This window comes from Rattus norvegicus, chromosome 17 (genome assembly GCF_036323735.1).
Source record: "Rattus norvegicus strain BN/NHsdMcwi chromosome 17, GRCr8, whole genome shotgun sequence".
Taxonomy (NCBI): domain Eukaryota; kingdom Metazoa; phylum Chordata; class Mammalia; order Rodentia; family Muridae; genus Rattus; species Rattus norvegicus.
In genome coordinates, this window is record NC_086035.1 from 56,805,053 (window position 1) to 56,817,680 (window position 12,628).

The following is a 12,628-nucleotide window of genomic DNA, read 5'->3' on the forward strand; positions in this document are numbered from 1 at the left end:
ATACTCAGTCCACATGGGTAACTGTGATGTGGTAAACCTGATGCCCTGTTGGGGCTGCAGAGTTGGCTCAGCGGTTAGAGTGCTCACTGCTCTTCCAGAGGACCCAGGTTCAGTCCAGCACCCACAGCTCACAACTACGGGATCACTACTGCCTGTAAGTCCAGCTCCAGAAAGTCCAACCCCTCTGGTCTCTTCTGGCCTCAGCGGGCACCTGCACACACATGTACAAATCTATACACAGACATACCTCCTTTAAAAATGTAATAAAACACTGTCCTATACAAAGTAAAAATTATCCCTCTGGTAATGTCTACACAAACATCAGATTTACGTTTTATAAAGCTTCACAATTCCTCCTCAGAACTGCTGTGGTAATAGATTTATTTGTTGTGTTAACTGGGCCACTCCTCAGTGGACAACTGTGAAATTCAAATGCAAAGTTTTAACTATGGTGCATTCACATATTTATATGTAACATACTTAACATATGTTTATACCATGATTACCTAGTGGTATGCACAGTACCTAACTTCTCAGATGATAGTTTTGAAAGTATTTTATTATGTACCCCAATGAGGGCACTTCCTCATTTAAACTTCTAAAACTTTCTTTCCACAAGGCACTTTTATTTTAGTTTGTATCTCTACAAGGAGTGAACAACAGATTGTCAGTCATGCTGCAGAGCCTGTGAAACCATTGGACCCTAAGGGTCATGTCTGTGTCCTGACACCTGCTAGCCTCTCACTGTACAACTGCACACCAATGCAGACCTTGCATCTGCATGAATTTTCTTTTCTCACTGCAATTCAGTACAAGTACTTAAGAGCAGCTAGCAGTTTAATCCCACACGATATTGCGTCTGTGTTTATGCCCAACTCTAATCACGTGCTTAGACAAAGAAGAAAAAAGGCAAAAAACCACTAAGAAATGTTTTAGAAATATTCCCAATATAGCTTTTTCATATCTCAAAGCCACTAAAATTATAAAACGAAATTATGTAAATTATTATACATAATTTCAAAAATATTGAAGGCTATACAAAAAACCAAAACAACAATAATTATTTGTCATACTTTTTTTTTAACCAGTCATCTAATCAGTGACTGATGTTGTAGTTTCTAAGTCATTTCTGATGTTGGGCTTCATGCTAGAATTTTATACTGTGATAAGTTTCTTAGTTCACGAAAAAAAGAAATGAATTATACTCATTCATGGAGAGCTCAGGATGTAGGATAGCACCAAATTAAAGAGAAATGATAGGAAAACTATATTTATAGACAATCCATGGGAAATATACACAGACTTATGTGACGAGTCATGTTAGTCCTATTTACTCAAGACAGTGTGAGTACTGCATGACGGCAATCAACAATGCGTCTCTACAGCTCCATTAAATAAGCAGGGGAAGAACTGCTTCTAACCTTTGACAGAATGCAAGGCTTAAGGTTTATAGTTATCTCAACATAACTACATGAGCATAAACATATACTTAAAGTTTCATGCAATTATTCTTCATAAGCCAAAGTCATCATCTCAGTGTTCACAGTTTACTTAAGGTAGTAATTAATAAACAATTTAAAATCATTAAAATGTCAAAAACTTGTATTTCTTAATTTATAACTGATAGACTTAAACTTAATGTTCTGTGGGACTTGTCACTAGAGATGTGTACGGGATGAGAAGGGGCCACCATTCATAAGAGGCTCACAAGACCGAGGAGGATAAAACCAAAGCCTACAAGCACACAACAGGAGCCTAGCATCTACTTCAGTTTCCAGCCCATCTCTAGTCATAAGTTTATGTAAGCTATGGGGAAATCACTACCCAGTCCTATCAATCACTTCACTGAAACCTCTTTTTACCATACCTAGCCATGGACATCTTTAACATTTGAAAATGTGTTTTCTCAACTCACAACAACATCAACAACAGGTTAGATAGTATGGCGGAGAATATGCAAAATAAATATACAATTACTGCATTTTCCTGCTCAAGTCTAAAGCCAAACTTTTTATACTATAACTGCGTTAATGTGATACCAGAGAGTAACAATCTCAAGGTTTTAAAGCTTACATGTGTAAGTTCCTTCATATGAACACATTCCTGCCTTTCTGGTATCAGTAAACTACGAAACACTCAGGCTTGTTTTAAAGACCCAGAAGGACACACAAGGCTTCTGCATCAGCACAGAATACCCACAAGCTTCGATGCTGCACCAACAGTCGTTTTTGTTAGCATCCTCTACTGGTGGTTTCCAAAGACAGCAAGAAGAAATGATGCTAATGATAGAAAGGTATGTGCCTGCTATTCCATCTAAGGTGAATTAGTCAGCATGTAGTCATCGGGGTTAGAGCTCATTTGTCAAGAATAAAAACGGGAAAGGCAAAGAAGAGAACTCTGAGAAAGAGAAAATATTTTAAAATACAACAAAGCATCACATTCTAAACCATAAACATCAAGTTCAGCAACTCTACTGCCATTCCTTTAGACAACTAGCATTACTACGGCATCCCCACACAAGACTCCATGATGTAGGCAAGCCTGCTCAATTGCTTCCCCCTTGTTAAGTTACAGCTTTTGATGCTGTCATCAGTGTCCTATCCTGTAGACATATTCTGGAAGGGAAATAAAAATGTTTTTCTGCTGGCTTAGCTATGAAATACATATCTCAAAATGAATACAAATATTACCTATACATAAACAATACAAAATATCTCTATTAATATCTCCTATTGTATATATCACTGCTTATGCATTTAAATGGGTTTTAAGAGTTAACATTTTTCTAGACAATTCTCTGCTGAAACATCTGCAACTTAAATATGACTGCATTGCCAAGTAATATCGACCAGCACCTATCCCCAGGTTTCACAACACAATGCATACAACTTCGTTCTTAATTTGCAAAAATAGCAGGAGAAATCAAATAGCATGGCTGCAATGGTTAGCGATGGATGAAAGCATTTGAGAACAAAAAGAAATACAAAGAGAAAGCCAAAAGTGATGGAAACGGGAGATACCTGTGGTAGCACCTCGTTCTCTCACACACCTTTTGTTTTCTCTGAGTAATGCATACTGCAGTCAAGACATTTCAGTCACAAGAGCCCCAAATCTGTTTTTCTAATATTAAACACAAAGGGAAAACGCTAACAGCAAGCCTGCTACATAAATCCCTCCCCTGAAAATGAAGGCAGCAAAAAGGAGGCTGACATACATGCAGGAAAAAAACTAAACACCATCTTATTTCTACCTGCACAAGTTGCCATTTGCTGCAGCGATCAAGAATCTCTTTTTCCTGTTGATTTCAAGCACCTTTCGGAAGAGCCTTCTCCCCCCTTAAGTCATCTGTTGATATGCCTTATGTGTGTGATATTTTAATATCACAGGATCGCTAGGAGAAAAATCCATTCTTCCCTGTTCAGGTAAACATGTTTACAGCAGCTGCACAGACGCTGGGTGGTTCAGATTCACATGTCACACACATGTCGTCAGCAACAAGAAAAGCCCCTTTCTCTGGCGATTAACATTTTAAATAACATAAGGGCAGCGAACAGCCCTTTTCTACCCAACTTACCTTTCATAAAGCCACATCAGCAATAGCGGCAACAGCCCAATGTAGAACAGACACTATTTGACGCTAGAAGCAGGAAATTACAATTGCGGTAGCCTGTGCTCAGGTCCTTGCCACAACCAGTCACCTCTCCACAATGACGCTACCCAACACACCTTTCCCTTCGAACGAACGAACAGGCTTCTCCGAAACGCAACATTTATCTGAATTGAAAATCATTCATGGCAGCGGAGATTTTAATGTGGGCTCAGATATATTCAAAATGTGTTTACAACCGAGAAGAAACCTTTGGAACAGACTAAAATCTTCATATCTGCTTCTAGACAGGAAATCCCACACAAAATCTAAAATTGCCAGGAAAGGTTACAAAACCTGGCGTTTGGCATCCCGGAGGGGAGGGAGCAACGCAGGCCGGGCAGGGGTGGGGCGTGGGGGGCGCGCCACGGTTGCCACTTAAACAGGATTTCCTAATTCTCTGGACGACACATTGATGCCATCAGGGGCATATTTATTACCCCCAATCTTAAAAACTCGTTCAACACCCCGCGGGAGCCCCACGCAGCCACTGGGTACGAAAGGCATGAGGAATTCCTTATATAGCCGCGGCCGCGGCAGCACAGGGCTGTGGCCGCCCATCACCACACACAGGTACCCGGGCGGGGGCATCCCCCGGCCGCCGCCGCAGGGACTGTCCAGACAATGACCAGGAGCAGAGGCTGTCCGCGCTGCAAGCTGAGAGCACACACTCGCCTAAGAGGGGCATCACCCAGCAACTCCCCGCGTCTCCCCACGCTGGGAGAGCCCATGGGGCACCCACCGACAAAAGTCGAGGTGTCTTATTCTCTCCTAGTGCCTGTAGCTTTTTCTCTTAAGAAACAAAACAAAACAAAAAACCCCAACAACAACAACAAGAACAACAACAAGAACAACAACAAAAAACTCTGCAGCCAGGCCAAGGAGGAGTGTGTTTCCCTGGCACATCCGCGGAAATCAATACCCCGCGCAGCTGCACCGCTAGCCGCAGCCCCGTGCGCCCGTCGGGCCGCCAGCCCCCTCCCCCACCCGCCCCACTCGCGACCCCGTGCGCCAGCCCAGCTCCATTATCTGTCCTCTGCTCGCGCGTCGGGCCCAGGTAACAACTTCCCCAAACCGAAAGAGCCAAAGCGAGGCGCATGCACACAGCCCCGTGCCCGCCGGGACTCGGGCTGTCCGGGTGTCCCGACCTGTCTGTGCTGTTTCCCGGCCCGCAGGCGGCGAGTCCACGCACACACACGCCCTGTGGCAGCAGCCAGGAGCCGCCAGAGCGTGCCCGGCCCCCGACGGGCACCGCAGGCGCCGGGTTCCAACCCCCTGAGCGCCCGGCTCACGGCGGCCCCGCGCGTCCCCATCCCCGCCCGCCCGCGAGCGCGCGGGGCGCAACTTTCCCGCGGGCGCCCGACCCGGCGCGCAGCGCCCGCTCCCGCGCACACGCGCGCACGGTCGACACGCAGCCGACACGCAACTGGCCCGCGACCGCCCGTCCTCTCCCGCCCGCGCCCGCCCCGCAGTCCGCGCCCGCCCGCCGCAAGTTTGTTCCCCGCCGCCGCGGCCTGCGCGGAGGGAGGATCGCGCGCGGGGAGGCGCCGAGGGGCAGCAAGAGTGGAGAAAGTGCGGAAAGAAGCAACAGCCGCTCCACCCGCGGGCGGAAAAGTGGCCGGGCGCGGCGGCGGGATGCGGCGCGGCTAACGGTCCCCGGCGGCCGCCCGAGCCGCTAGGCGCAGAGGCAGGTAAGACATAACGGTCCAGGACGGCGGCCGCGGCGGCGGCGGCGGCGGCGGCAGCGGGGCGCACTACTTTACTTTCCCACTCCACTCGGCCCGGCCCCGCCGCCGCCCCCGGCCCGCTCGGCCCCGCGCCCCTCGCCCGGCAGCCCGCTGCCCGCCGCCACGCCGGGCCCCTCCGCCACTCACCGTTATTGCGCCGCGGGTTCGCCTGCTTTCTGCGCTTACACCTGGGGCCATCCGCCATGATCCTCTCGCTTGTGTCTAAATGCTCGAGTCACCTCCTCCCCCTCCTCCCTCCCTCCCTCCCTCCCCTTCCCCCCCCCACCCGCCGCCTCCACCCCTCCCCCTCCCCACCGCACCTGGTTTACGACACTCGGGGCTTTACGACATCACCTTCCTAACACCTAGCGGCGCTCGCTCTACGGCCGGAACCTTGTTGCTAGGGCCGGGGTGGTTTGCGGCAGCCTTAGACGCTGCGGAGTTTGAATCGTGGAGGCGAGGGAAAAGTTTTGCTCAGGTGTGGTGGGGTAGCGGAGAACGGTTCAGGGACTCTAGGGACAGGAACGGGAGGCTGCAGCATGGCTTCCTAGGCCAGGTGGAGCTGTAGGCATGGGCCACACCCGCTCAGCCCTCGCGCGGTGGAGTGCGCACTCTGCGGACCCGCGCGCTTCTGCTGTGGGTGCGGAGACCCGCGCGTGCGCCCCGGGGACGTGGACAACCAGGACTTGTCGCGCGCGAGCTACCTGACCCGTTGTGCCTCCTCCCTCCCCTCCCACGGACGCGCGGGTTTCCCCAGCCTACCCGGACGGGAAGTGACAGCAGTTGGGTTGAACTTCAGCAGGACAGACCGAGGCCAGAAATTCCGCTCGCAGGAAAGCAGCATGAGTAATCCTCCACACGGTGCCAGGCTCACTTCCTCATCCGCGCCTAGCTCACCTGCTGTCACCTTGCCTCCCCGCCCTGCAGACCCCAGGGTCGTGGTGCTCAAGAGTTGTAGTGACTTGCCTTTGGGACAAAAACAGCCCTAGGGGAGTATGCTCAGAAACCTGTAATCCGAAGCATCTGGAACCTGAGGCAAGAGGTTGGCAGCCTCAGGGGGCCAGCCTGTGCTATGAGTGGAACCCTGTCTTAAAATAACTAGTTTTCCACAAATCTGAGCAGTTCTCGAAGTGTGAAGGCCTCAAGGCTAAAAGCAAGGTTGTCTAGTGTGGGTTGAGGCTGGTTTTTATCTTAAGTCCTTCGACTTTGTACAAGACCCAAAACACCTTGATACCTGTTTTCAGAAATTGGGACTTAAATTGACCTTTCTCCCTCTGCTTCCCACCCCTTTTCAAAGGAGGAATTGTGTGGGACCACTCTTATGAGATAAATTAGCTAGGCTGTTATTTCAGATGTGTAGTTACTGATTTAAGTGTATTTATAAATAGAGATAACAACCCAGAAACATGCCTTAGAATGTAAGAAATACTACATTAAATCAGCACAGATCGGATAAATGACACCCACTTATTAGGTTTCTGCCTTCGGGTTCTCGCACACACTAGCAGTCTTTACATGTGGGAGGTGGAGGCAGCAAGGTCACAAGTACTAAGCCAACTTTGCACAGTGAGACCCTGACCATAAAAACAACTCCAACCTCCAAATGTTAAAAGACTCATTAAACTGAAGTAAGTGTTCATCTGGGGTCCAGTAATTAAAATGCACTGGCCATAGATGAAACCCTTCCCACATTTGCTGTGTCTGAATAATGGGACTGTACATGTAGTTTGCACATCAGATCTATACTCATTGCAAAACTAGAGTTTTCTAGCTCCCTGTACATACAGGCAGTGCTTTGGTGCCATGTTAACTGAAACATACATGTCAGAATGGTATCCTTGGATTAGTGGCCTTGAATCACTGTGTGTGGTTTAGTCCTTGAGCTTTCGACTCCCTGCCCTGGCATCCTGAGTGGCTGGCATTACACAAGTGAGCCATGGCTAGGCCCCCGTGGCTTTCTGAATCACACCATAAACTTTAGTCTTTTATTGGAAATTGTCTAGTTTCCAGCCAAAAAGAAAAGAAAATGTTCTCTCTACCACACACTTTACCTTCCCTTAAACTCGGGCGGTGTCACACTTCCAGTTCTTTTTCTGGTTTGTGAACACTTCTGTGTTCTTCCTCAGCCTAGCAATCATAGATACAAACAGCCCAGAAGATACTTAGTTCCTTCTGTGGTTATAGATTTAGCTGTGGTGGGTTGCATTATTAACTATGGGGACAGTAAACCTTCCCTTGGGCATGTCTGTATCCTCAGCACCTACCAGAATGCCAAACCACCTTGTAGATGTTTAATAAATGTTTCTGAATTAGGGTTTGTCTGTTTTCTGACCCTGTTCTTATCAGTGAAGATTGTATGCTGTACTTTACCCTAGTTTTAGGAATTGCTGAGGTGAATGAAATATAGCAGCTACCACTCATGTTCTTTTGAGAACTTAAGCTCTCCTTGGTCATTCTCCTTTTCCCTGGAGAATTATTTCCGCTCAGTTCGATTTTTAAAATATGTCCAGGAAATACTGGTGAGCCAAATCTAACACAAAGCTTCACTTTCACAAAAACCTATGATAACTTATAAATTAAATATATGGCTTCTATATTCAGATTTCTATAATGTTATTGAAGATATTTAAAGTCTTTGCTAGAGAGAGCATACAGAAATAAGCCTCAGAATATAGAACACCGTATGACAACTTTATCTTAACCAAGGAATGGGGGGAAAAAATCTTTGGAACCAACTTATAAAGGAAATACCTATTAAATTTTAAGTTAAATCCAGCCCTTGGGAGATAGAGAAAGGAGAATCAGAAGTTTAAGATAATCCTAGGCTATGCACTGAGTCCCAGGCCGGCGTGGGCTACAGGAGACCCTTTCTCAAAATAATGAGTCTGGATGGAGGGGTAAGGAGACTAGTGAGTTTAACCGGCACCATGTCTTGTTTGCCGTGACTGCTGCACCATGGAGCATGTCATCAGTATGCGCCTTTGTTAGTGAAATGTTAACACTGCTATGAGCCCTAGGATTGTATATGTTGATACATATGCAATACACTGTAGAAAATGGATTGCTGCATTTTCAAAATTTAGTGGGAAAATTAAATGTATCCATTCAATTCTGAATTTTCCTATGAAATTTTCATACCCTTTGCACATACTTGCTTTTCATGTAAGATTGACATACAAGTTAAGATAAACTCTGATAAATGACTATTTTGAAGTTACTGTGTGTTTTATATCAAGGCCACCTCACTGTTCAAGTACATTTGAGATGTGTGACTGTGATTCTCTAGGCAACATCACAGAAGGCTCTTGTGCCAGTACCATCTCTCCATCCAGTGCCTGTTTCACATTGGACCTTTGAAGGAGTGAGCATATGCTCCATGCATGTTCCTTGGGGTTTCTATTGCTATGAACACCATGAGCAAAGACAGCTTAGAGGATAGTCTAGTCACTGTTCTGTTGCTGTGACGGACATCATAACCAAGGCAGCTTCTATAAAAGAAAGCCTTTAACTGAGGACTTGCTTACAGTTTCGGAGGGTTAGTCCATGATCATCCTTGGAGAAAGCAGGCAACCATGTGCTTAGAGCAGCAGCAGAGAGCTTTGCATACTGATTTGCAGGCAGAAAGACACAGGGCAGGCATGGACTTTGTAAATCTTAAAGCACTTTCAGTGACACACCTCCTCCCACAGGACACACCTCCTAGTCCTTCCTAAACAGTTCCACCCTGAAGGTGACTAAACATTCGAATATATGAGTCTATGGAAGCCACTTTTATTCCAACACCACTGGGAAGGAAATTATTCAAGTTTACCAGTCTCAGATCAGACTTTATTACTGAAGGAAGCCAGGGAGGGAGCCTGCGAGTAGGAACAGGGGCAGAGGCCATGGCAGACTGCTGCTTACTGGCTTGCTCCTCATGGCTTGCCTAGCCTGCTTTTTTATAGCACTTAGGACCCCCATCCTAGGGATGACACTGCCCACAGTGGGCTCATATGTCAATCATCAGGAAAATGCACTACAAGTAGCTCTGGTGGGGGGCATTTTCTCAGCTGAGGTTCCCTCCTCTCAAATGACTCTAGCTTGTGTCTGGTTGACAAAAAAGCGACCAGGACACATTTAAAGAATGCAGGGGTCCTTCAAGCTGCTTCTCTGTAGTGGCTCAGCTAAGACTAGATCTGTTGTTCATAGTGGATAAAGGAAGCTGGTGGTGACCTCACAGCTGCTGTTCAGCCAGAGTCTGCAGCCAGACCTCCAAGAGGATATTTAACTAGCAGTCCTCCTCAGGGCCTGTGCCGGCTTCACTACTAAAGCCTCCTTGGAGAGGACAAAGGAACGTACTTTTCTCATGCCTCCAGGTAGTTTGTATTATGTACTGCATCACAAAATTTCTCTTTAAGGCAAAGACTCCCACCTTTTAAAAAAAGATGTATTTATTTATTATACATAAGTACACTGTAGCTATCTTCAGACACACCAGAAGAGGGCATCAGATCTCATTACAGATGGTTGTGAGCCACCACATGCTTGCTAGGATTTGAACTCAGGACCTTCAGAAGAGCAGTCAGTGCTCTTAACCACTGAGCCATGTCTCCAGCCCAAAGGCTCCCACTCAATAGAAGTCAATGAGCTGTTAACAGGTAGGACTGTTAACATAGGTGGCATTTTCAGAACATCTAATATAGAAGCACTTACTTAGAATAGTTGCAGAATGTCAGTGATCATCTCCAAAAGCAAATACAGTAATTAATATGGATTAATTTCAAGAACCGACCTTACAGAAAATATCCTTTATTGATACCATATATGAGCACAAGTGATGTGCTCAGAGAGCCCAGCATAAACAAATGGTTTTGTGTGGACTGAACTTACCACAGTATCGGGGCCTGGCATTTGGTTTGCATTGCTATCTTTGCCCCTTTGTTCCCGAGTATGTCTTTGTTTGGCATCTTGACTTCTCTTAGCCCCTGACTGATTTCCTTACAGAGTACATCTGTTCTTTGGCTTATGCCCCTGGCCTTTTGTAATTCATGGTCTCAGGCATAGGCACTGCCAGCAATTACCCCTTGGAACATATCTAGTTCAAAGTTAAAATTAAACAAAAAATGAGTAGCCTGCTTTAAATCTTTCAACACTGTGTTAAGGTCACATGAAAAAGTTAGCAGTGGAAGCCCATGTTGAGTTACACCCACAGCTCTGCGTCCCTGGTCCCACTTCACTCATTCCTTCCCCTCTTACTTCTTAATCTTACATTAACTGGGCCGCATACTGGGCCACACCCCACTTCTTTACTTTTTTTTTTTTTTCTTTTTTTTTTTTTATTGTACCTTCTTCTTTTTTTTTTTTTTTTTTTATTAACTTGAGTATTTCTTATATACATTTCGAGTGTTATTCCCTTTCCCGGTTTCCGGGCAAACATCCCCCTCCCCCCTCCCCTTCCTTATGGGTGTTCCCCTCCCAACCCTCCCCCCATTGCCGCCCTCCCCCCATAGACTAGTTCACTGTGGGTTCAGTCTTAGCAGGACCCAGGGCTTCCCCTTCCACTGGTGCTCTTACTAGGATATTCATTGCTACCTATGGGGTCAGAGTCCAGGGTCAGTCCATGTATAGTCTTTAGGTAGTGGCTTAGTCCCTGGAAGCTCTGGTTGCTTGGCATTGTTGTACTTTTGGGGTCTCGAGCCCCTTCAAGCTCTTCCAGTTCTTTCTCTGATTCCTTCAATATGGGACCTATTCTCAGTTCAGTGGTTTGCTGCTGGCATTCGCCTCTATATTTGCTGTATTCTGGCTGTGTCTCTCAGGAGCGATCTACATCCGGCTCCTGTCGGTCTGCACTTCTTTGCTTCATCCATCTTGTCTAATTGGGTGGCTGTATATGTATGGGCCACATGTGGGGCAGGCTCTGAATGGGTGTTCCTTCAGTCTCTGTTTTAATCTTTGCCTCTCCCTTCCCTGCCAAGGGTATTCTTTTTCCTCATTTAAAGAAGGAGTGAAGCATTCACATTTTGATCATCCGTCTTGAGTTTCGTTTGTTCTAGGGATCTAGGGTAATTCAAGCATTTGGGCTAATAGCCACTTATCAATGAGTGCATACCATGTATGTCTTTCTGTGATTGGGTTAGCTCACTCAGGATGATATTTTCCAGTTCCAACCATTTGCCTACGAATTTCATAAACTCGTTGTTTTTGATAGCTGAGTAATATTCCATTGTGTAGATGTACCACATTTTCTGTATCCATTCCTCTGTTGAAGGGCATCTGGGTTCTTTCCAGCTTCTGGCTATTATAAATAAGGCTGCGATGAACATAGTGGAGCACGTGTCTCTTTTATATGTTGAGGCATCTTTTGGGTATATGCCCAAGAGAGGTATAGCTGGATCATCAGGCAGTTCAATGTCCAATTTTCTGAGGAACCTCCAGACTGATTTCCAGAATGGTTTTACCAGTCTGCAATCCCACCAACAATGGAGGAGTGTTCCTCTTTCTCCACATCCTCGCCAGCATCTGCTGTCACCTGAGTTTTTGATCTTAGCCAATCGCACTGGTGTGAGGTGAAATCTCAGGGTTGTTTTGATTTGCATTTCCCTTATGACTAAAGATGTTGAACATTTCTTTAGGTGTTTCTCAGCCATTCGGCATTCCTCAGCTGTGAATTCTTTGTTTAGCTCTGAACCCCATTTTTTAATAGGGTTATTTGTTTCCCTGCGGTCTAACTTCTTGAGTTCTTTGTATATTTTGGAAATAAGGCCTCTATCTGTTGTAGGATTGGTAAAGATCTTTTCCCAATCTGTTGGTTGCCGTTTTGTCCTAACCACAGTGTCCTTTGCCTTACAGAAGCTTTGCAGTTTTATGAGATCCCATTTGTCGATTCTTGATCTTAGAGCATAAGACATTGGTGTTTTGTTCAGGAAATTTTTTCCAGTGCCCATGTGTTCCAGATGCTTCCCTAGTTTTTCTTCTATTAGTTTGAGTGTGTCTGGTTTGATGTGGAGGTCCTTGATCCACTTGGACTTAAGCTTTGTACAGGGTGATAAGGATGGATCGATCTGCATTCTTCTACATGTTGCCCTCCAGTTGAACCAGCACCATTTGCTGAAAATACTATCTTTTTTCCATTGGATGGTTTTGGCTCCTTTGTCAAAAATCAAGTGACCATAGGTGTGTGGGTTCATTTCTGGGTCTTCAATTCTATTCCATTGGTCTATCTGTCTGTCTCTGTACCAATACCATGCAGTTTTTATCACTATTGCTCTGTAATACT

The 12,628-nt window shown here is 46.1% G+C and overlaps 2 protein-coding genes across 7 annotated transcripts in view; one reads left to right on the plus strand and one right to left on the minus strand.

Moving 5' to 3' along the window:
* Positions 1-6,103, minus strand: part of Zeb1 (zinc finger E-box binding homeobox 1) — a 166,759-nt gene extending 160,656 nt beyond the window's left edge. The window contains exon 1 of one of the 4 annotated variants that reach the window (XM_063276113.1): positions 5,694-6,103. Coding sequence is in view for 2 of the 4 variants with exons in the window: in NM_001308265.2 (NP_001295194.1) it covers positions 5,521-5,578 (58 nt within the window). In the remaining 2 variants the exon portion in view is untranslated. 4 annotated transcript variants of the gene reach the window in all.
* Positions 4,714-12,628, plus strand: part of LOC120097728 (translation initiation factor IF-2-like) — a 78,468-nt gene continuing 70,553 nt past the window's right edge. For all 3 annotated transcript variants that reach the window (XR_010059212.1, XR_010059213.1, XM_063276953.1), the window contains exon 1: positions 4,714-5,337. Coding sequence is in view for 1 of the 3 variants with exons in the window: in XM_063276953.1 (XP_063133023.1) it covers positions 4,744-5,325 (582 nt within the window). In the remaining 2 variants the exon portion in view is untranslated. The remainder of the gene's footprint in view (positions 5,338-12,628) is intronic.